At 43.9% G+C, this 23,345-nt stretch overlaps 1 protein-coding gene across 2 annotated transcripts in view; it reads right to left on the bottom strand.

Moving 5' to 3' along the window:
- The window catches only part of LOC116975181 (neurabin-1-like), a 76,631-nt gene extending 56,935 nt beyond the window's left edge, over positions 1-19,696 (bottom strand). The window contains exon 1 of one of the 2 annotated variants that reach the window (XM_033023948.1): positions 17,584-19,696. In XM_033023948.1, coding sequence (XP_032879839.1) covers positions 17,584-19,089 — 1,506 coding nt within the window. In that variant the 5' untranslated portion in view covers positions 19,090-19,696. The remainder of the gene's footprint in view (positions 1-17,583) is intronic. The other variant, XM_033023949.1, reaches the window with a different exon arrangement.
- Between the last annotated feature and the right edge of the window lie 3,649 nt (positions 19,697-23,345).

Genomic DNA, 23,345 nt, shown 5'->3' with positions numbered 1-23,345 from the left:
CAAATGAGGACAGTAAGGAAGGCCTTGGTGAATTCCTAATGAATGTAGATAAGGGGTCCCATTGAGCTCGTAATGAGGGTGAAAAGGAGGTCCTGGTGAATTCACAAGTAAAGGAAACATTATCCAGTAAGCCAGATGCCTGGAAAAGAATGTTAATATTGGTTTGCTTATCCTGCCTGTGTATTTGAAGGATTTTGCAAACATGGCATTGGTAGTTTCTTTGAGGTGCTTGCAATAAATAGTCCGTGTCTCAGAAGTATCTAGAAGGATAAGGATCACTGCATTTTTCCTGTCTCATCATGGACCTTTGTGCAGCATTGCAGAAAATATAAAAAGTGGTCAAGACAATAATGCAGACTTGCTTGACAACTCTGTACTGAGATTGGATCAGTTGTAAACCCATTGGTGAGGATGACAGCTTGCAGGTCATCAAGATGCAAATATACGATGGCGGTGAATATTATTGGGCAGGAAGATAGATGGAGGATGGTCCACTGTCCCTCCACAATAGTGTTGAACACTTTGGGCATGCTATGTATGCCTTGTACAGTAAGTTTTACTTATCAACAATGTAATCATAATAAGTAACAATAAGTACTTATCAAATAATAATTGATCTCCATTCAGGAGTTACGGTACAGCAGATGGATTTATAGTGTACAATTAACTGAAAATTATTTTAGTCTATACCATTCAATGACACGCTTGGCTATTAGGCTATCTGGTGTGACCTAGATACAAAGTCCTTTCAACATTCTTAAAAGGTTACCATGGAAACCAAACTTGAACAATGCTCTTTTATATCCAAAAATGCAGTAGGTGTAACTATCATTTACAATGGAGAACCAAGTCCCATTCAAGCTGAATATGAGGGATTACTTACAATTGTAGAAAATAGAATAAACTATTACAGTACAAAATAATGTTCTATAAAAGAGGTTGTAAAGTGCCAGACTCTGACATACTTATATTGATTTATTTTGGACTGCCAGTTCTAATATACATTTAGTTCTACTTTGCACATCAACAGATATTCAGTGAACGTATGCCATACTTTAAAAAAAAAAACATAAATAGACATAAAATGATCTTCAAATGATCAGGCGTACATTTCCTATTTTGTGCCCCGTCATGTCAATGATTTTACCACCAAATTATGCCTTGTATTACATAACCCACATTGGCCTGGCCTACATCAAATGCAAACACTTTGTTTTGTACTCTTAAAAAATACTTCCACTCAAAAGGTTGCCTTTATAATCAAGACTCCTAAGCAGCAGTTTTGGATCCTTGTCTTCTCCAGCTAGCTATAACACACGCAAAACAGGAAATGTAATACAGAGTGTGCAAGCCAGCCACATGGCAAAATAGAGTAAAGATATCACGATAAACTATTCGAAGATGTTAAAACTAAGAAATCAGAACCAAATCAAAAACGCGTTTTCTCCTAAAAAGATTGATACCTAGGTAAAGGACCCAGTTCAAAACTGGAAACACCACATATTTGAAAAACAAACCAAACAAGGTAAAACAAAGTAAATAGTTACGTTTTTTAGCCCAAATTATAAACTTTAAACTATTATGAAGAAAAATAAGAGCAAGAAAAATGAGAATTGAGGTATGAAGAAACGATGTCACAATTTCAAAAGAGTAATAAAGCTAAATCTGAATTTTGCTGCATGCTGACGATACAAAGTGAAAAGTGGTGACACAGTAATACGAGAGGTTTGAGTGAGAAATAGCAACAACACACAGCAAAAAACTCAGCGAGTCACCAAGAAGATGTGTTTTTATGTTTATGCTCAAGCTAATGTTTAACCACCTTCGTACAACTTAAACGCAAGAATTTTTTAATTTTATACATTATGAATCTGAGAACTAATGAAGACCAGCAAAGAATGGGAAAATTAATGAGACCTGGCGCATAGACACAAAATGCTGAAGTAATTCAGTGGGACAGGCAGCATCTCTGGATAGAAGGAATGGGTGATGTTTTGGGTCGAGAACATAGAAACATAGAAATTAGGTGCAGGAGTAGGCCATTCGGCCCTTCAAGCCTGCACCGCCATTCAATATGATCATGGCTGATCATCCAACTCAGTATCCCGTACCTGCATTCTCTCCATACCCTCTGATCCCCTTAGCCACAAGGGCCCCATCTAACTCCCTCTTAAATATAGCCAATGAACTGGCCTCGACTACCCTCTGTGGCAGAGAGTTCCAGAGATTCACCACTCTCTGTGTGAAAAAAGTTCTTCTCATCTCGGTTTTAAAGGATTTCCCCCTTATCCTTAAGCTGTGACCCCTTGTCCTGGACTTCTCCAACATCGGGAGCAATCTTCCTGCATCTAGCCTGTCCAACCCCTTAAGAATTTTATAAGTTTCTATAAGATCCCCTCTCAATCTCCTAAATTCTAGAGAGTATAAACCAAGTCTATCCAGTCTTTCTTCATAAGACAGTCCTGACATCCCAGGAATCAGTCTGGTGAACCTTCTCTGCACTCCCTCTATGGCAATAATGTCCTTCCTCAGATTCGGAGACCAAAACTGTACGCAATACTCCAGGTGTGGTCTCACCAAGACCCTGTACAACTGCAGTAGAACCTTCCTGCTCCTATACTCAAATCCTTTTGCTATGAAAGCTAACATACCATTCGCTTTCTTCACTGCCTGCTGCACCTGCATGCCTACTTTCAATGACTGGTGTACCATGACACCCAGGTCTCGCTGCATCTCCCTTTTCCTAGTCGGCCACCATTTAGATAATAGTCTGCTTTCCTGTTTTTGCCACCAAAATGGATAACCTCACATTTATCCACATTATACTGCATCTGCCAAACATTTGCCCACTCACCCAGCCTATCCAAGTCACCTTGCAGTCTCCTAGCATCCTCCTCACAGCTAACACTGCCCCCCAGCTTAGTGTCATCCGCAAACTTGGAGATATTGCCTTCAATTCCCTCATCCAGATCATTAATATATATTGTAAATAGCTGGGGTCCCAGCACTGAGCCTTGCGGTACCCCACTAGTCACTGCCCGCCATTGTGAAAAGGACCCGTTTACTCCTACTCTTTGCTTCCTGTTTGCCAACCAGTTCTCTATCCACATCAATACTGAACCCCCAATGCCGTGTGCTTTAAGTTTGTATACTATTCTCTTATGTGGGACCTTGTCGAAAGCCTTCTGGAAGTGCAGATACACCACATCCACTGGTTCTCCCCTATCCACGCTACTAGTTACATCCTCGAAAAATTCTATAAGATTCGTCAGACATGATTTACCTTTTGTAAATCCATGCTGACTTTGTCCAATGATTTCACCACTTTCCAAATGTGCTGCTATCCCATCTTTAATAACTGACTCTAGCAGTTTCCCCACTACCGATGTTAGACTAACTGGTCTGTAATTCCCCGTTTTCTCTCTCCCTCCCTTCTTAAAAAGTGGGGTTACGTTTGCTACCCGCCAATCCTCAGGAACTACTCCAGAATCTAAAGAGTTTTGAAAGATTATTACTAATGCATGCATTATTTCTGGAGCTACTTCCTTAAGTACTCTGGGATGCAGCCTATCTGGCCCTGGGGATTTATCGGCCTTTAATCCATTCAATTTACCCAACACCACTTCCCGGCTAACCTGGATTTCACTCAATTCCTCCAACTCCTTTGACCCGCGGTCCCCTGCTATTTCCGGCAGATTATTTATGTCTTCCTTAGTGAAGACGGAACCAAAGTAGTTATTCAATTGATCCGCCATATCCTTGTTCCCCATGATCAACTCACCTGTTTCTGACTGCAAGGGACCTACATTTGTTTTAACTAATCTCTTTCTTTTCACATATCTATAAAAACTTTTGCAGTCAGTTTTTATGTTCCCTGCCAGTTTTCTTTCATAATCTATTTTTCCTTTCCTAATTAAGCCCTTTGTCCTCCTCTGCTGGTCTCTGAATTTCTCCCAGTCCCAGTATGCTGCTTTTTCTGGCTAATTTGTACGCATCATCCTTCGCTTTGATACTATCCCTGATTTCCCTTGTTATCCACGGATGTACTACCTTCCCTGATTTATTCTTTTGCCAAACTGGGATGAACAATTTTTGTAGTTCATCCATGCAGTCTTTAAATGTCTTCCATTGCATATCCACCGTCAACCCTTTTAGAATTAATTGCCAGTCAATCTTGGCGAATTCACGTCTCATACCCTCAGTTACCTTTCTTTAAGTTCAGAACCATTGTTTCTGAATTAACAATGTCACTCTCCATCCTAATGAAGAACTCAACCATATTATGGTCACTCTTGCCCAAGAGGGCACGTACAACAAGACTGCTAACTAACCCTTCCTCATTACTAAATACCCAGTCTAAAATAGCCTGCTCTCTCGTTGGTTCCTCTACATGTTGATTTAGATAACTATCCCGCATACATTCCAAGAAATCCTCTTCCTCAGCACCCCTGCCAATTTGATTCACCCAATCTATATGTAGATTGAAGTCACCCATTATAACGGTTTTGCCTTTGTCGCACGCATTTCTAATTTCCTGTTTGATACCATCTCCAACTTCACTACTACTGTTAGGTGGCCTGTACACAACACCCACCAGCGTTTTCTGCCCCTTAGTGTTTCGCAGCTCTACCCACACCGATTCCACATCCTCCAAACTAATGTCCTTCCTTTCCATTGCGTTAATCTCCTCTCTAATCAGCAACGCTACCCCACCTCCTTTTCCTTTCTCTCTATCCCTCCTGAATATTGAATATCCCTGGATGTTCAGCTCCCAGCCTTGGTCACCCTGGAGCCATGTCTCCGTGATCCCAACTATATCATAGTCATTAATAGCTATCTGCACATTCAACTCATCCACCTTATTACGAATGCTCCTTGCATTGAGACACAAAGCCTTCAGGCTTGTTTTTACAACACTCTTACCCCTTATACAATTATGTTGAAAAGTGGCCCTTTTTGATTTTTGCCCTGGTTTTGTCTGCCTGCCACTTTTACTTTTCACCTTGCTACCTATTGCTTCTACCCTCATTTTACACCCCTCTGTCTCTACGCTCACACATTTAAGAAACCCTTTCCCTTTAACTCCATCCTCCACTATCCCATTTGACACCCCACCCCCCTTATTCAGTTTAAAACCACCCGTGTAGCAGTGGCAAACCTGCCTGCCAGAATGCTGGTCCCAGATTTATCAGTCAAATGTTTGAACATTAAGCTGAAAGCAACTCTTTCTGTAAAGATGTAAAGGAATTGGGATTGAAAAAAGTGAAACAGGTTAGAAAAGTCCACTGATTAGGATCATGTGAAGTGGTAATATCAGGGAAATGGCTAGAATGTGTGCAGAATAAATTCTATGGAGGGCAAGCATAGAGGAACAAATGTTGGTGGCCCCCTTAAAAGATTAATTATCAAGTTCAGTTCTTTTGGTAATACAAGTAATCTGAAATTGACAATCAGAATTACAACATTATTGGCTAATAAGACTAATTAGATAATTTTTTCAGTCATTACAAGAATAATGGGTCCCTTTATTCTGTCCATTGCATATATTTCAATAATTGGACCCAATTTTAGAGTCATTCTTTTCAAAGAACATTATATACAGTATTCAACCCGCCTAGAGTGTGTTAACCAAATACATATATTACAGGAAACATTTAAATAAATATAAGTATGAATGTATTTGACAATTCTTATTACCTAAAATCTTATTCCTCGAGACTTCTTACACTTCAGTTTCCTAGGATTTTTGATAATAACAGGGCAAATGTATGTGATAGCGATAATGCTAAGTTACAAATTTGGCAGTGCATTAATATTTAGTTTTTAGACCTGATATTAACTGTGTCAGCTCCATTCCAAGCCTTAAAGCAACTTCTAACAGGAAGCAGCTTTACGATGACATGTGTAGACATTCAAAGTTGGAATTACAATGGTGCAGCGAGTGCATTAGGCAATCCAGGAACTTAAGCCCCTGTCCCACTTACGTGTCCTTGGCACACTAATTACGCGACCACGTGCTCGCGTTGAGGCGCGACGGTCCCGCGAAGGTCGCGCGCGATTTCATGCGCCCGCACAGCTGTCTGGAGCGCGTGACGTCATTTGAAGATGGACACAAAATGCTGGAGTAACTCGGCGGGACCGGCAGCATCTCTGGAGAGAAGCAATGGGTGATGTTTCAGTCTGAAAAAAGGGTCTTGACCCAAAACGTCATCAATTGCTTCTCTCCAGAGAGCACGTGCTCACGTTGAGGCGCGACGGTCCCGCGAAGGTCGCGCGCGATTTCATGCGCCCGCACAGCTGTCTGGAGCGCGTGACGTCATTTGAAGATGGACACAAACTGCCGGTCCCGCTGAGTTACTCCAGCATTTTGTGTCTATCTTCAATTTTCTTGGCCCCGCTCTGGGAGTACATGTGGGGGCGGATTCGGACCGCAACGGCCGTGAGCCCCAGGTCGATTTCGGCAACGTTTGCCTGCTTCTGCTGCTGTTGGAGGTGAGACGTTGTGTCGCGCCAGGGTCTTGGGCCTGTCCCACTTTGGCCATCAGTTACGCGACAGGCCGTTGGCGCGCGAAGATTTTGTTCGCTACAAAAATTTCGGAGCCCCGCGCGATGTCGCGCACAATTACATACCCCTCCGCGCTTCTCAGTGGGACCGACCCTGATTTGCCATACGATGCCCGTGCGCCTCAACACGACGACGAGGTAGCGTAATTTGCGTGCCAAGGACACGTAAGTGGGACAGGCCCTTTAGCTAACAACAGCATTGAGAGAGGAGACCCATGAGGCAAAGACAATAGACAATAGGTGCAGGAGTAGGCCATTCGGCCCTTCGAGCCAGCACCGCCATGCAATGTGATCATAGCTTATCATCCCCAATCAGTACCCTGTTCCTGCCTTCTCCCTATATCCTACGACTCCACTATTTTTAAGAGCCCTATCCAGCTCTCTCTTGAAAGCATCCAGAGAACCCGCCTCCACTGCCCTCTGAGGCAGAGAATTCCACAGACTCACCACTCTTTGTGAGAAAAAGTGTTTCCTCGTCTCCGTTCTAAATGGCTTACTCCTTATTCTTAAACTGTGGCCCCTGGTTCTGGACTACCCCAACATCGGGAACATGTTTCCTGCCTCTAGCGTGACCAAACCCTTAACAATCTTATATGTTTCAATAAGATTCCCTCTCATCCTTCTAAACTCCAGAGTGTACAAGCCCAGCTGCTCCATTCTCTCAGCATATGACAGTCCCGCCATCCCGGAAATTAACCTTGTAAACCTACGCTGCACTCCCTCAATAGCAAGAATGTCCTTCCTCAAACTAGGGGACTAAAACTGCACACAATACTCCAGGTGTGGTCTCATTAGGGCTCTGTACAACTGCAGAAGGACCTCTGCTCACATATTCGATTCCTCTTGTTATAAAGGCCAACATGCCATTTGCTTTCTTCACTGCCTGCTGTACCTGCATGCTTACTTTCATAGACTGATGTACAAGGACCCCCAGATCCCGTTGTACTTCCCCTTTTCCCAACTTGACACCATTTAGATAGTAATCTGCCTTCCTGTTTTTGCTACCAAAGTGGATAACCTCACATTTATCCGCATTAAACTTCATCTGTCATGCATCTGCCCACTCCCCCAACCTGTCCAAGTCACCCTGCATTCTCATAGCATCCTCCTCACAGTTCACACTGCCACCCAGCTTTGTGTCATCTGCAAATTTGCTAATGTTACTTTGAATCCCTTCATCCAAATCATTGATGTATATTTTAAATAGTTGCGGTCCCAGCACCGAGCCTTGTGGTACCCCACTAGTCACTGCCTGCTATTCTGAAAGGGTCCCGTTAATCCCTACACTTTGTTTCCTGTCTGCCAACCACTTCTCTATTCATGTCAGCACTCTACCCCCAATACCATGTGCCCTAATTTTGCCCACTAATCTCCTATGTGGGACCTTATCAAATGCTTTCTGAAAGTCCTAGTACACTACATCCACTGGCTCTCCCTTGTCCATTTTCCTAGTTACATCTTCAAAAAATTCCAGAAGATTAGTCAAGCATGATTTCTCCTTCGTAAATCCATGCTGACTCGGACCGATCCTGTTACTGCTAACCAAATGTTCGGCTATCTCATCTTTTATAATTGACTCCAGCATCTTCCCCACCACCGATGTCAGGCTAACTGGTCTATAATTCCCTGTTTCCTCTCTCCCGCCTTTCTTAAAAAGTGGGATAACATTAGCTACCCTCCAATCCACAGGGACTGATCCTGAGTCAATAGAACATTGGAAAATTATCACCAATGCATCCACGATTTCTAGAGGCACTTCCTTAAGTACCCTGGGATACAGACCATCAGGCCCTGGGGATTTATCAGCCTTCAGTCCCATCAGTCTATCCAACACCATTTCCTGCCTAATGTGGATTTCCTTCAGTTCCTCCGTCACCCCAGATCTTCTGGCCACTACTATATCAGGAAGATTGTTTGTGTCCTCCTTAGTGAAGACAGATCCAAAGTACCTGTTCAACTCATCTGCCATTTCCTTGTTCCCCATAATAAATTCTCCTTTTTCGGTCTTCAAGGGTCCAACTTAAGAGTCTTAACTAATTTTTTCCTCTTCACATACCTAAAGAAGCTTTTACTATCCTGCTATATATTCTTGGCTAGCTTACCTTCGTACCTCATCTTTTCTCCCCGTATTGTCTTTTTGGTTATCTTCTGTTGTTCTTTAAACATTACCCAATCCTCTTACTTCCCGCTCATCTTTGCTACGTTGTACTTCTTCGCTTTAATTTTTATACTGTCCATGACGTCCCTTGTCAGCCATGGTCGTCCCTTTCTCCCCTTGGAATCTCTCTTCCTCCTAGGAATGAACGGATCCTGCACCTTCTGTATTATTCCTAGAAACACCTGCCATTTTTGTTCCACTGTCATTCCTGCTAGTGTATCTTTCCAGTCAACTTTGGCCAGCTCCTCCCTCATGGCCCCATAGTCCCCTTTATTCAACTGCAATTTGAACTTCAACGTGCCCTATGTCCAGGCTACTGTTTGGGGGCCTGTAGATTAGTCCCATTAGGGTATTTTTAACCTTAGAATTCCTTAGTTCTATCCATACTGACTCCACATCTCCTGTTCCAATGTCACCCCTTGCAAGGGACTGAATTTCATTCCTCACCAACAGGGCAACCCCACCCCTTCTGCCCACCTGTCTGTCTTTTTGATAGGAGGTATACCCTTGAAGATTCAGTTCCCAGCCCTGGCCCTCTTGCAGCCATGTCTCAGTAATTCCCACAACATTATACTTGCCAGTTTCTAACTGAGCCTCAAGCTCGTCCACTTTATTCCTTAAGGGCCTGTCCCTTACGGGCCTGTCCGTTACGGAGCTGGAGCTACCGTCTGTGAGGGAATCCCCGTTCCAGCGCAGGTCCGCAGAAACAGCAGATACAGCAACTACAGTACCTGGAAACAAAGGGGAAGCCTCCATTGTGTCCGGAAACGTGGCCGTCGGGCAGGACTTCAGGTCAGAATGAAGCGCAGGGGCCTTCGGCCCCCTCTCCCTACTATCCTACTGGCTAATGTACAGTCCCTTGAAAACAAAGTGGAGGACTTAAGGGCAAGACTGCTTTATCAAAGGGAGCTGAGGGAATGCTCTGTGTTCTGTTTCACAGAGACATGGCTCATCCCCAGCTCCCCAGACTCAGCGGTCCAGCCTGAAGGGTTCTCCATCCACCGCATGGACCGTACCCTGGCATCTGGGAAAGGGAGAGGAGGGGGCGTCTGCCTCATGGTCAACTCTGCGTGGTGTTCAGACGTGGCAGTCCTGTCCAACTCCTGCTCTCCACACCTCGAACATTGGCGGTGAAGTGCCGTCCCTTCTACCTCCCGAGAGAATTCACCTCCATTATCCTGACCGCGGTCTACATCCCACCCCAGGCAGATGTCCGTCTGGCACTGGAGGAGCTGCACGCCGTGGTCAACAAACACCAGACGTCTTACCCCGAGGCATTTACACCATTGCTGGGGACTTCAATAAGGCGAACCTCAAGAAATCACTCCCCAACTTCCACCAACATGTCTCCTGCTGCACCAGAGGACCTAACACCCTCGACCACTGCTACACCACCATTAAGAATGCCTATCGTTCTATCCCTCGCCCTCACTTCGGTAAGTCCGACCATACCGCGGTGCTGCTTCTTCCTGCCTACAGGCAGCAATTAAAGAGCGCACCCCCAGAAGTGAGGACAGTACAGAGCTGGTCGGGGGGGGGGGGGGGGGGGGGGGGGCAGAAGAACAACTCCAGGACTGTTTGGAGTCTGTAGACTGGGCAATGTTCAAGGAGTCGGCAACGGACTTGAACGAATATGCCACAGTCGTTACAGACTTCTAAAGAAATGTGTGGAGGACTGCATCCCTACAAAAACCTTCCGAGTGTTTCCCAATCAGAAACCTTGGATGAACTTTGAGATCCGCACTCTCCTGAAGTCCAGACACAGGGCATTCACCTCCAATGATACAGTGGCCTACATGAAGATCAGATACGACCTTGGTAAGGCCATCAAAAAGGCCAAAAGGGACTTCTGCTCCAAACTGGAGGACGAGACAGATGTTCGGCAGCTGTGGCAGGGCCTGAATGCAATCACCTCCTACAAGGCAAAACCAGGGGGCAGCTCGAATGTCGGTGTAACATCACTCCCTGACGAGCTCAATGCGTTTTACGCACGCTTTGACAGGGAGAATACTGATGTGCCTTCCCGATCCCCCATTCGCTGTGATGGCATTTCAGTCTCAGTCACAGAGGCTGATGTCAGGAAATCCTTCAGAGGGGTGAACCCCCGAAAAGCACCTGGTCCTGATGGTATACCCGGTCGTGTTCTAAAAACCTGTGCGGACTAACTGGCGGGAGTTTTTACGCACATTTTCAACCTCTCACTTCTGAGGTCTGAGGTCCCCACCTGCTTTAAAAGGGCATCAATTATACTGGTGCCCAAGAAGAGTAAGGTGACGTGCCTCAATGACTATCGACCAGTGGCACTAACGCCGGTGGTGATGAAGTGCTTTGAGAGGTTGATCATGGAGCAAATCAACTCCTACCTCGACAAAAACCTAGACCCACTGCAGTTCGCGTACCGCCACAACAGATCAACGGTGGATGCGATCTCGCTGGCCCTCCACTCGCACTGGACCGCTTGGACAACAAAAACTCATATGTCAGGCTGTTATTCATTGATTACAGCTCGGCATTTAACACAATCATCCCCTCCAAACTGGTTACCAAACTCGCAGAACTGGGTCTCTGCGTATCTCTCTGCAACTGGATCCTCGACTTCCTCATCCACAGACCACAGTCTGTTCGTATTGGTGGAAATGTGTCAGCCTCGATAACAATCAGCACGGGAGCACCTCAAGGCTGCGTGCTCAGCCCCCTGCTGTACTCACTCTATACCCATGACTGCGTAGCGAACCACAGTGCGAACTCCATCATCAAGTTCGCTGACGACACCACTATTGTGGGGCGTATCACTGATGGGGATGAGTCAGAATACAGAAGAGAGATCGAGCAACTGTCCATATGGTGCCAGCGCAATAACCTGGCCCTCAACACCAGCAAAACCAAGGAACTGATTGTGGACTTTGGAAGGAGTAGGAGGGGGACCCACAGCCCCATTTATATCAACGGGTCGATGGTTGAAAGGGTCAAGAACTTCAAATTCCTGGGCGTGCACATCTCTGAAGATCTTTCCTGGTCCGAGAACACTAACGCAATTATCAAAAAAGCTCATCAGCGCCTCTACTTCCTGAGAAGATTACGGAGAGTCGGATTGTCAAGGAAGACTCTCTAACTTCTAAAGGTGCAGTCGAGAGCATACTGACCGGTTGCATCGTGGCTTGGTTCGGCAATTTGAGCGCCCTGGAGAGGAAAAGACTACAAAAAGTAGTAAACACTGCCCAGTCCATCATCGGCTCTGACCTTCCTTCCATCGAGGGGATTTATCGCAGTCGCTGCCTCAAAAAGGCTGGCAGTATCATCAAAGACCCACACCATCCTGGCCACACACTCATCTCCCTGCTACCTTCAGGTAGAAGGTACAGGAGCCTGAAGACTGCAACAACCAGGTTCAGGAATAGCTACTTCCCCACAGCCATCAGGCTATTAAACCTGGCTCGGACAAAACTCTGATTATTAATAACCACTTTCTGTAATTTGCACTTTACCAGTTTATTTATTCATGTGTGTATATATTTATATCATGGTATATGGACACATTTATCTGTTTTGTAGTAAATGCCTACTATTTTCTGTGTGCTTAAGCAAAGCAAGAATTTCATTGTCCTATACAGGGACACATGACAATAAACTCACTTGAACACTTGAACTTGAACACCAGCATGCGATTGTATGCGTCTAGCACGACCAAACGTGGTGGCTTGAGACGTACGCCTTTGCGGGGCCGGTCCCAATTCCAACCGCGGAGGCATATGGAGTTGTGCAGGGCTGGTCCCAACATCATACTCACCAATCAGCTGGGCAGGAGGCGAGCCGACTGAATTTGGACGTTATCACGCAACGGCACGCCGGGCGGTGACGTCATCGCACACGCCACCACTAGGCATACACCGTCAAGACGCTGCGTATGCCCGTAGAGGCGCTGCGTACGGCCTCAATGCGGTGACGGGCCGACAGGCCGTTATCGTGCGGGATTTTCGGACAGCGCAAGATTTTTGGAGCCCCACGCGATGTCGGGACCAGCCCCGCACAACTCCATACACCTCCGCCGATCGAAGTGGGACCGGCCCCGCAAGGCCGTACGCCTCAAGCGACCACGTTTGGTCGCGCTAGACGCATGCTGGTGGGACAGGCCCTTTATACTTCACGCATTCATATACAGCACTTTGACCTCCGTTTTCACTTCCCCTTCATCAGCCGGATGACCTGAAACATCAACTTAATTTCTCTTCCCACTGAGGCAGCCTCACCCTCTGAATATTTCTGATGGAGGAGCCAAAATTTGTGCACAAACAATTTCAATCCTTAATTCAGCTTTTCCATAATGAATGGAATATGCCTTTATTATGTATTTAAAATCTTAAATGTTATTCCTATTTTCAAGATTTCAAGGGGTTTATTGTCACGCCACTTCCATACACGGTACAATCCTGTGTGAAAATCTTGTGCTGGAGGAATCCGTACAGTAAATATAACATCTATTTCATATCTATCTATACACTTTTAAAACTCTTTTAAAAAGGGAGGGAGAGAGAAAACGGGGAATTACAGACCAGTTAGTCTAACATCGGTAGTGGGGAAACTGCTAGAGTCAGTTATTAAAGATGGGATAGCAGCACATTTGATGAAATCATTGGACAAAGTCAGCATGGATTTATGAAAGGTAAATCATGTCTGACGAATCTTATGGAATTTTTCGAGGATGTAACTAGTAGAGTGGATAAGGGAGAATCAGTGGATGTGTTATATCTGCACTTTCAGAAGGCTTTCGACAAGGTCCCACATAAGAGATTAGTATACAATCTTAAAGCACACGGTATTGGGGGTTCAGTGTTGATGTGGATAGAGAACTGGCTGGCAGACAGGAAGCAAAGAGTAGGAGTTAACGGGTCCTTTTCAGAATGGCAGGCAGTGACTAGTGGGGTACCGCAAGGCTCAGTGCTGGGACCCCAGCTATTTACAATATATATTAATGATTTGGACGAGGGAATTGAATGCAACATCTCCAAGTTTGCGGATGACACGAAGCTGGGGGGCAGTGTTAGCTGTGAGGAGGATGCTAGGAGGCTGCAAGATGACTTGGATAGGCTGGGTGAGTGGGCAAATGCATGGCAGATGCAGTATAATGTGGATAAATGTGAGGTTATCCACATTGGTGGCAAAAACAGGAAAGTAGACTATTACCTGAATGGTGGCCGATTAGGAAAAGGGGAGATGCAACGAGACCTGGGTGTCATGGTACACCAGTCATTGAAAGTAGGCATGCAGGTGCAGCAGGCGGTGAAGAAAGCGAATGGTATGTTAGCATTAATAGCAAAAGGATTTGAGTATAGGAGCAGGGAGGTTCTACTGCAGTTGTACAGGGTCTTGGTGAGACCACATTTGGAGTACTGCGTAGTTTTGGTCTTCTAATCTGAGGAAGGACATTCTTGCTATAGAGGGAGTACAGAGAAGGTTCACCAGACTGATTCCTGGGATGGCAGGACTTTCATATGAAGAAAAACTGGATAGATTTGGCTTGTACTCGCTAGAATTTAGAAGATTGAAGGGGGATCTTATAGAAACTTACAAAATTCTTAAGGGGCTGGACAGGCTAGATGCAGGAAGATTGTTCCCGATGTTGGGGAAGTCCAGAACAAGGGGTCACAGTTTAAGGATAAAGGGGAAATCTTTTAGGACTCAGATGAGAAAAAAAATGTTTACACAGAGAGTGGTGAATCTCTGGAATTCTCTGCCACAGAATGTAGTTGAGGCCAGTTCATTGGCTATATTTAAGAGGGAGTTAGATGTGGCCCTTGTGGCTAAAGGGATCAAGGGGTATGGAGAGAAAGCAGGTACAGGATACTGAGTTGGATGATCAGCCATTATCATATTGAATGGCGGTGCAAGCTCGAAGGGCCGAATGGCCTACTCCTGCACCTATTTTCTATGTTTCTATGTCGGGAGAGATTGGACCGGGGGGGGGATAGGATAGAGTCGAGGTACGTGGAAATTGTTTCCGTGGGACAGGAGCCGGCAGAAACAATGGGTCTGCCAGAGCAGTTTGTGGATTTTGGGGAGAAGGTAAAACCGGGCTCTAAGGTTGGAGGCTGTGGAAGGGAGACAGCCAGAAGTGATGAAATCAGTAATGGTGTTTGAAATTAAGGCCTGGTGCTCATCTGTGGGATCATGGTCCAAGGATAAGTCGGAGGAGGTGTCTTATAGAGAGTTGTCGCCTGGCCTCAGCCCGGTAGTGCCAGACTACCCTGGCACCTGCCTTGTCAACGGATTTGACTATAATGCCAGGGTTGCTGCAGAGCCAGCAGAGCGCTGTACGTTCAGAGGGGGTGAGGTTAGAGTGGAAAAGGTGAGACAGTTGATGTCACGCCAGCAGTTAGAAATAAAGAGGTCTAGAGAGGGTAGAAGGACGTTTTGGGGAGTCCAGGAGGAGGGGGACCGGTGGAATCGGGAGAAGGGGTCATCACAGGTGGTGAGGACCCCTTCCCATAGAAAAAGGCATGGAGGCGGAGGCGACGGCAGAAAAGCTCTACGTCCTCAAAGGCCCGAATGGCCTACTCCTGCACCTATTGTCTATTGTCATGGTGGATCCGGAACACGTTGAGGTGGGGGGCGGGGAACGAAGGTGGGGCCTCTGTTGAGGACAGACCGTTCCGTATCAGAAAGGGGGAGGTCAGAGGGGATGGCGAAGACACAACAAGGATGGGGGTTGGGGTCAGAGAAGGGCCGGGGAGTAGATACAGGCCGAGCCGAGGACTTCTCTATCCATGTCAATACCCTACCTCCAATACCATGTGTTCTAATTTTGGACTAATCTCTTGTGTGGGACCTTGTCAAAGATTTTTTGAAAGTCCATATACACCACATCCACTGGCTCTCCCTTTTCCATTCTACGTGTTACATCCTCAAAAATTTCCGAAGATTAATCAAGCATGATTTCCCCTTCATAAATCCATGCTGACTTTGACCGATCCTGTTACTGCTTTCCAAATGCACTGCTATAACACCTTTAACAATCGACTCAAGAATCTTCTCCACTACCGATGTAAGGCTAACTGGTCTATAATTCCCCGTTTCTCTCTCCCTCCTTACTTAAAAAGTGGAGTTACATTGGCTACCCTCCAGTCCAGGGGAACTGATCCAGAGTCGAGAGAACATTGGAAAATGATCACCAATGCATCCACGATTTCTAAGGCCACCTCCTTGAGTACTCTGGGATGCAGACCATCAGGCCCGGGAGATTTATCTCCCTTCAGTCCCAACAGTGGAAGAACACGGATTGGTAACGTTTTGGGTTGGGACCCTTCTTTCAGTTCTTTCAGCAAGACTGAAAAGTTGAGTATAAAACATGAATTTGAGAACCTCACCTATCATAAACTAATTTATACATATAAACCTTAATTCATGTTTATTTATCACAAACTACTTGGAATCATTTTAATCCAGAATTTCCATATTACATGGTCACCTTTCAGAAAAATAAAATTTAGTGCAATACCCAAAAGGTATTCACCATTTTTAAAAGGGTCACATTTCCCACCAACAAAAGGATTAAATTCAGACCACATCATCATCGACATAGCTACCAATCTTGATATCGATATCCCCTAGGAAACTACTAAACATACTTTATAAAACATGTCTGACCACATTAACAGTTTTGCTTAAAAACTTTTTTTATCATATGCCAGTTATAGGCAGCATTTCCAACTAGCTGTACAAGAATGCAACAACCTTGGAACAAAAATAGTTTATAAATTTAATAAACTTTTTAAACTTTCTACTCATGGTTTTTGGTGTAAGAAAAGTAGGTGTTTCAATTCACTTGTAACAGAAAATACTTGAGATAGTTATAGTGCCCATTACTTAATATTAAACCTAACTCTGTAGAAATTTGGTACATCACATCAGCTGTTGTCTATCCAACTTTGGGGCATGCCGAACCTGCATTATGCACTAAAACTTAAACTATTTAAAAACTTAAAGTGAAGAAGCATTTTTGATCCAAAAAAATTGCTATCAAGAGTCATTTTCATTATAGATCATAGCCAAATTAATAATAATAATACTTCTTCCTATCAAAGTATGTTGGGATCTTGATTTAGAAGCCAATATTCACTTCTGATGACTGGATTGGTTTTGAAAGTATTTAATCTCAAGCACCTGACCTGAATGATCTGACCTGAACGTGATCAATGAAGATAATTTTTGCCAGCTGCTCAGTAACAACAATCCTTAACACATAGTGTGATGTACAGAATGCCTGGAACTGAACAACTTTATTTTAAACTGGTCACTCTCACATGATATTCTACATAAAACGTCATGATAAAGCATAATTGTCACATGAAGTACATATGGGGAATGTTATAATATTGAAAATTAATGTAATATATGTACTTTTTTTGTTCCTGTTTTATAGTCATGCATTTCACTTAGTTTATGTTATATTTCTATTGAGGAGACCTTTTCCGGTAAAGCTTCCAACCTCAAGAAAGTGAGTGAAACAGTAACTATTCTGCTTCTACGTTAGAAGTAAATAGAGATCCAAAAGCAAAATTAGTTTTGAAGTCAACAATCTGAAATGTTTGTCTACACATATGCTGCTTGTACTCTTGAGTATTTACAGCATTATCTTTATTATGTTTAAAGATAAAAATCTGCCTCTCAGATTAACTATTTTTTTCAAATATTCAATATTTTGTTTTATAGTTTGCCTTTTTTGAGTTAAATAGGAAGTGTTTATTTCACTGTTAGAATATATCTATGCTTGGGATTTAAATAAGGAAGATGGGGTTTTTTTCCACCACTAAGAGTTACAGGTTTGCTCTCAATATTAAGTGACATAAGAAAATCCAGAATCCTACCTTAATTGGGGCAGTGGAGAAGTTAACCTTTCTGTGTAACTTTGACTCTTCTTCGGAGAGCCCTGATATTTCCTCAAACTCGTCATCGAGGGTATAGTCAACCTCTTCATCAAAATATTCACAATCACACTTGCTTTTGCTCTCTTCTTGGAAAGACCCCTCAGTATCTTTATCATCAACAAATGCAGCATTCTCAATCCCACATACTTCTGATCCAGAAAACACCTTTCCTCTAATTCTATCTTCCTCTTCAGTGTTCTCTGCATCCTCATCTTCCTCTTCTCCCATGCTCTCATCTGATTTTTGTGCTATATCATCAAATGTCAGCTCTTCATTTTCCTTGCTTTTGGAAATTTCGCATTTCTGTTCTACGTCTTGGTTAATACTGTGAAGTGGTTCCATCTCCCTCTCAATAAAAACATTGTCCAATTCAATTTCACTCTCCGAAGATTCATTCTGAACTTCTACCAATTCTGCCCGAACTACCCCTATCTTGTTTGGAACCTCATTTGGAACATGGCTGTCCAATTCACTGCTGAAAGAACTACTACTTTCAATAATAGTATTATGACAAGTAGATGTCTCGGAGACATAGCAGGAATCTTTATCTGACTTGTCTACATTCTGTTTCTTGAAACTGTACCCTTTCACATCATCTCCTGCAGGGGACGCACTCTTACTAATAAATGAAGTGTCGGATGACTTTTGGTGTCCTCCAGTAATCTGATATTCAGTTGCACAGTTTGTTTTGTTGTCTTTGTTTGTTTCATCGCTGTCGCTATCCGCGAGAAAGCTTTCCAATCGTCGTGAAATTGGCCCAGCGTTCAGAGACGAACGAGGTTGACTTTGTTTTAAATCGCCAGCTGCTTTCTGGTTACTTTGCTCTCTCGAATTGCTGCTGGACAGAGCTGTGGGATTTAAGTCGTTCTTAACTTTCTTTCCTCCACATTCCGAAGACGACGAGTTGCTCCTTTTACCTTCAGAAGAATAACTACTCGTTGAACTTTTACTGTCGCTTTTATGAGAGGTTTTATCAAACACTTTTTCTCCAGTTTGACGCTCAAAAAGTCTTCTCGTTTCTGTGAATTTTTCAGCCATACTAGTTTTATCCAAATCTCCATCTTCACTGTTCTTTTTGTCAGAAATGGGCAGTTTATGACATGTTTGATTGACGCTACTGTAGACAGCTCCACTTTGTTGTTTTGGCGGAGAAAGTGGAAGCAAATCAGTCTTGGTTTCATTCAATTCAGTCGTGTCATCTGTTGTGTTACCCATTTGCATCAACATATTTTTTATTTTATGTACTCGATTTCCGAAATGTCTTCCCCGCAAGTCGTCCCTGTGTTCAGTTTCTCGATTTGTTTTTTGGACACCCATTTTAGAATTATTTTCCTGTTTGCTTCCGTCAAAAGTGCATCTCAAAGCCTGAAAGTCCGCCTTGTAGGCATTCCTATGGGGCGAAGCGCTCCTGAACGTCCTCTCTCCTTTACCTTCAGCTTTCATCATATTAGATCAGTTCGAGCATTAAGCCAAGTCCGACTGGAGGTTACCAACGGCTCCTTCGCGACAGAACAAAACGCGAAGGCCACTTGTTGGCGAGCAGGGCTGAAACCTCGGCGATTACTTGGACGTACCGAAACTCTCTATCTGCAGGATGGAAAACGAGCCGAGAAGAGTTACAACTGGCGAGCGACAACTTTTAGGACGTCAAACTCTCTCGGCGCGGCGCGGACGGGCAGAGGCAGCCTCGACACAGTCACATTCCCAAATTATGTGGCGCCTTGCGGCCTGACCCGACTCTCCCGCCCGAACATGGGCGCGCTCGGCCGCTGGCGGAACGGGACAAGACCCGCTCCAGGTTAATCCGCCCCCGGAGTTTACTTCGCTCAAAACTCTCGTCACCGCTTCAGGGAAAAGAAAAGCCTCGGGTCTTCTATCACCCGCCCACTTTCTCAGAGAAAGAGTGAGGAAAGGGGGGGGGAATAAGATTACCCTCCCTGACTCAAGCCATCGGTACCGGCAGGGAGTCGCTCTGAACTCCCCGTGCGGTTCCTGCTTTTTTCTCCAGGGCCATCGCCATTAGTCAGTCTTCCTCCTCCTCCTCCCAACTCCCGAGGCGGGGGAGGGAGGGATGGAGGGCGCGCGCGCTTCCGCGAGCCGAACCCCACGCTGGGCGCTCGCGACCGAGGCGCCGTTCGGCCCGGCCCAGACGGTTGCTGCTGGCCCCACTCAACGGGCGGCGACGTGTTGAACAATGTTAAAGAAACACACACGGACAGGGCCGGACCGGTTCAACAGGTTCACGCCTGCCCGAGTTTCCTCTTGGATGTAGACACAAAATGCTGGAGTAACTCAGCGGACAGGCAACATCTCTGGAGAGAAGGAATGGGTGACGCTTCGGGTCGAGACCCTTCTTCAGACTATTGGATGATTTGCCCATTTGCCAATATTTAGGTAGGACGTCCTGAGGTGAACCACCGTGAAATACTTTAAAACGAGTATAATACTTACACGGACGAAAAAGATCCGTCTCCGACACTCGCACAACTTTCGATCTTAATACTTTATTTTTTTGACAGATAGGTAGACCGAAATATAATTGTTGCGATTCTATATTTTCAGTTAGAAGAGCCAACACTTACTAACAAGAATGTTTTTTTTTCAATGTTGCTTGTAGTGTGCCATCCATTATTTCCCCTCGTCCAATGATAACACTGAAGCCGTAGGTTTACCGTCGATTCTCGATAGTTTAGGTAGAAAGAGCAGCGACAAAAACAGTATAAATAAACACCGCCCTGAGAGATTTAGTGACAAAGTTAATTTAAAAACAGCAAATTTGAGAAACGTTCAACGCATTTTATTTTGTTAGTTTAAAAAAAATGTAACTTGAGAACTGATGGCAAGCGCCGTGGCACCTTCGTTTTGAAAGGTTATAAAACATGAAGATCCACGGCCATACTAAATTAAGGCTTGCTCATAAATCACGGCTTTAACCTATTAACTAACATAAAGTGTCAGTCATCATGACAGGATTACACTTGAAAACGTGGAATTTAGTCGGTGAGCTTGTGTATATTTTTCTTGAGGGATGGAGGAGCTATTGAATTTTTGTGCCACCTCCCTTGAGTATTGATGACCTAATTATGAAGTGCAGGTTATTTTTAAAAGCAGAACGTGTTGGATACTTTCACGATGTCAGATAGCTTCTGTGCGATGAAAAAGGAGAGTGATCCATTCTTCAGTTTGTAATCGACCTGGATTGACTTAATTGAGTTATGCTGTTAGTGCACTCCAAATCAATAAAACATGCAAAACTATTAGTGAAATTGCAAATTCACTAATATAGCCTGATTATATTGGCATATTATATTACATAAGAAATAAGACCAGGAGTTGGTCATTCATCCTCTCAAGCCTCTTTTGTCGTATCAGGATCATGGGTGATTACCCATCACCATTGATTTGTCCTACACGCAAATCCCACAATTCCTTTAATATATAGGAATTCTCCAACTTATATTTTGAATGCAATCAATGACTGAACCTCCACAACACTCCAGGATAAAGAATACCAAAGGTTTACCAGCTTTTGAGTGGAGAAATTTATCTTCTCAGCTATAAATGGCTTACCCATGTTTTATAACTGCACCACTCCATTAGCCAGGGGGAGCTTCCCTACATCTACCTTGTTGAGCACTCCAAGAATTTTCCACATGTCAATGATAGAAAATTCAAGTGATGATACTTAGTTGCTTAAGCTTAAGCCATTGCCTTGAGAAACTCATAATATCCCTGGCGCTGGGAGCTTCCTTTGTGCAAGGTGTGACTGTGTTTTCACTTTGATGTCCATTCTCGAGTTTTACCAGGTGTCTTTGCAAGATGCTGTAGCAATCTGCTCCTGCTGTATAACACTATGATTATAAAGATTCATGGTCCTAGAAAAGAGACCATTTCTGCGCTTCAAGAGCCATCTCCTCGCAAAGGTAGATATTGACGATTAAATTCACTATTGTTTTGAACACATCACCGCAGCCTACGAGGAAAATAAGTTCTCCTTTAAATTTCTCCCCTCTTACCTTAAACATATGCTCTCTTTCTCCACCTTTGGAAAAAGATTCTCAATACGCCCCCTCATCATTTTATATATCTCAAGAAAATCACCATTTGGCCTTATACATAACAGTGAGAATAAACTCATCTTAATCGATCTCTATAAGAAAAACATCCATTCCACACAACATCCTGGTGAATCTCATCTGCACTCTTTCTAATGCTATCACATCCTTCCTGTAGCGTGGTGACAAGATTACAGCTTTCATCACTTTGCTGATGATTGAGAGTAGATTGGACAGTAATTAGTTGTATTGAAGGGGACATATTTGGATAATTTTCCACATAGATGTTAGATAGATGCTGACTTTGTAACTGTACTGTAACAGCTTGGCTGGTAGCATCAAATTTCAGAACACCACTCTTCAATACTATAGCAAAAATATTGTCTGGTACCATAACCTTTATGGTGCATCCAGTATTCTTAATAATTTGGTATCATGTGGAGTGAATATAATTGGCTGGTGACTGGCATCTTGGCGAGTATCATCGGCAGAGGCTAAAATGGATCCTCTGTTTTGCACCTGGCTGAAATTAGTTGCAAATTTTCAGCTTGTTAGTTATCATTCACATGCTAAGCTCATCATCAGTGAAGATTGGGTTGCCCTGGAAGCCTCCTACTACAATCAACTGTTTAATTGTCATCCACTAGTAAGGGATGGGATATGGTAAGACTGCAAAGTTTTGATCTGATCTAAAGGGCTGGGGGAACTCAGTAGGTCAGGTAGCATCTGTGGAGGAAATGGAATGTGAGGCTTTGGGTTGGGACTCTTCATCAACAGATGTTGTTGTTTGTGAGATTGCTTAGCCGTGTCAATCGCATGCTGTTTTTGTTGTTTAACTTTCAAGTAGTTCTGTATTACAGCTTCTCCAGAGAGGTATCTCATCCTTTTTAGAGTTCTGACAAAAGGTCCCAGACTGAAACATTAACCATTTTCATTTTCCAATGTTGCCTGACGCTGGGAGTTTCCAGCATTTTCTGTTAGCTTTAAGGTATGCCTGATGCTGCTCCTGAGATATCCTGCTGCATTCCTCTTTAAACCAGATTTGATCTCCTGGTTTAATATTAACGGTAGAATGAGGGGTATGCAGGGTAAGAGGTTGTACATTTCTGGTACTGCTGATGGTCCACAGCACCTCTTGATGCACAGAGAATGGAAATTGCACTCAACATTTGCAAGACTAAGATGTTGTATCAATCTGCTTCTGCTGTATGTAACACTGCACTCTGACAATAAAGATGAATTCACAGAATCCTTTACCCAGGGTAGAGGAACCAAGAGCCAAAGGACATAAGTTTAAGTGGAGATGGGAAAGATATAAAAGGAACCTGAGGGAAAATCTTTCACTCAGAGGGTCGTGGATATGTGGGATGAGTTCTTAGAGGAGGTAGTTGCGGTAGGTACAATAACAACATTTGAAAAACACATGGACAGGTACATTATTTCAAATGAAGGAATGAATACCCAAGAATGCATTACTCCCTGAGAACTGCATGATGTGTTAACTTGCATATCACGAGTCCTGATTTTCTCATTCAATTGAAATTGAGCCATGTTGGTGTAAATCGGAATGAAAGAAAATGAATCATAGTACTCAGTATAATGGTAATCGGACAACGGAGATGTGTAAAGAAAGAAAAAAAGGTTAAA

The sequence above is a fragment of the Amblyraja radiata genome, chromosome 7 (genome assembly GCF_010909765.2).
Source record: "Amblyraja radiata isolate CabotCenter1 chromosome 7, sAmbRad1.1.pri, whole genome shotgun sequence".
Taxonomy (NCBI): Eukaryota; Metazoa; Chordata; class Chondrichthyes; order Rajiformes; family Rajidae; genus Amblyraja; species Amblyraja radiata.
This window is presented reverse-complemented; position numbering and strand designations above follow the sequence as displayed.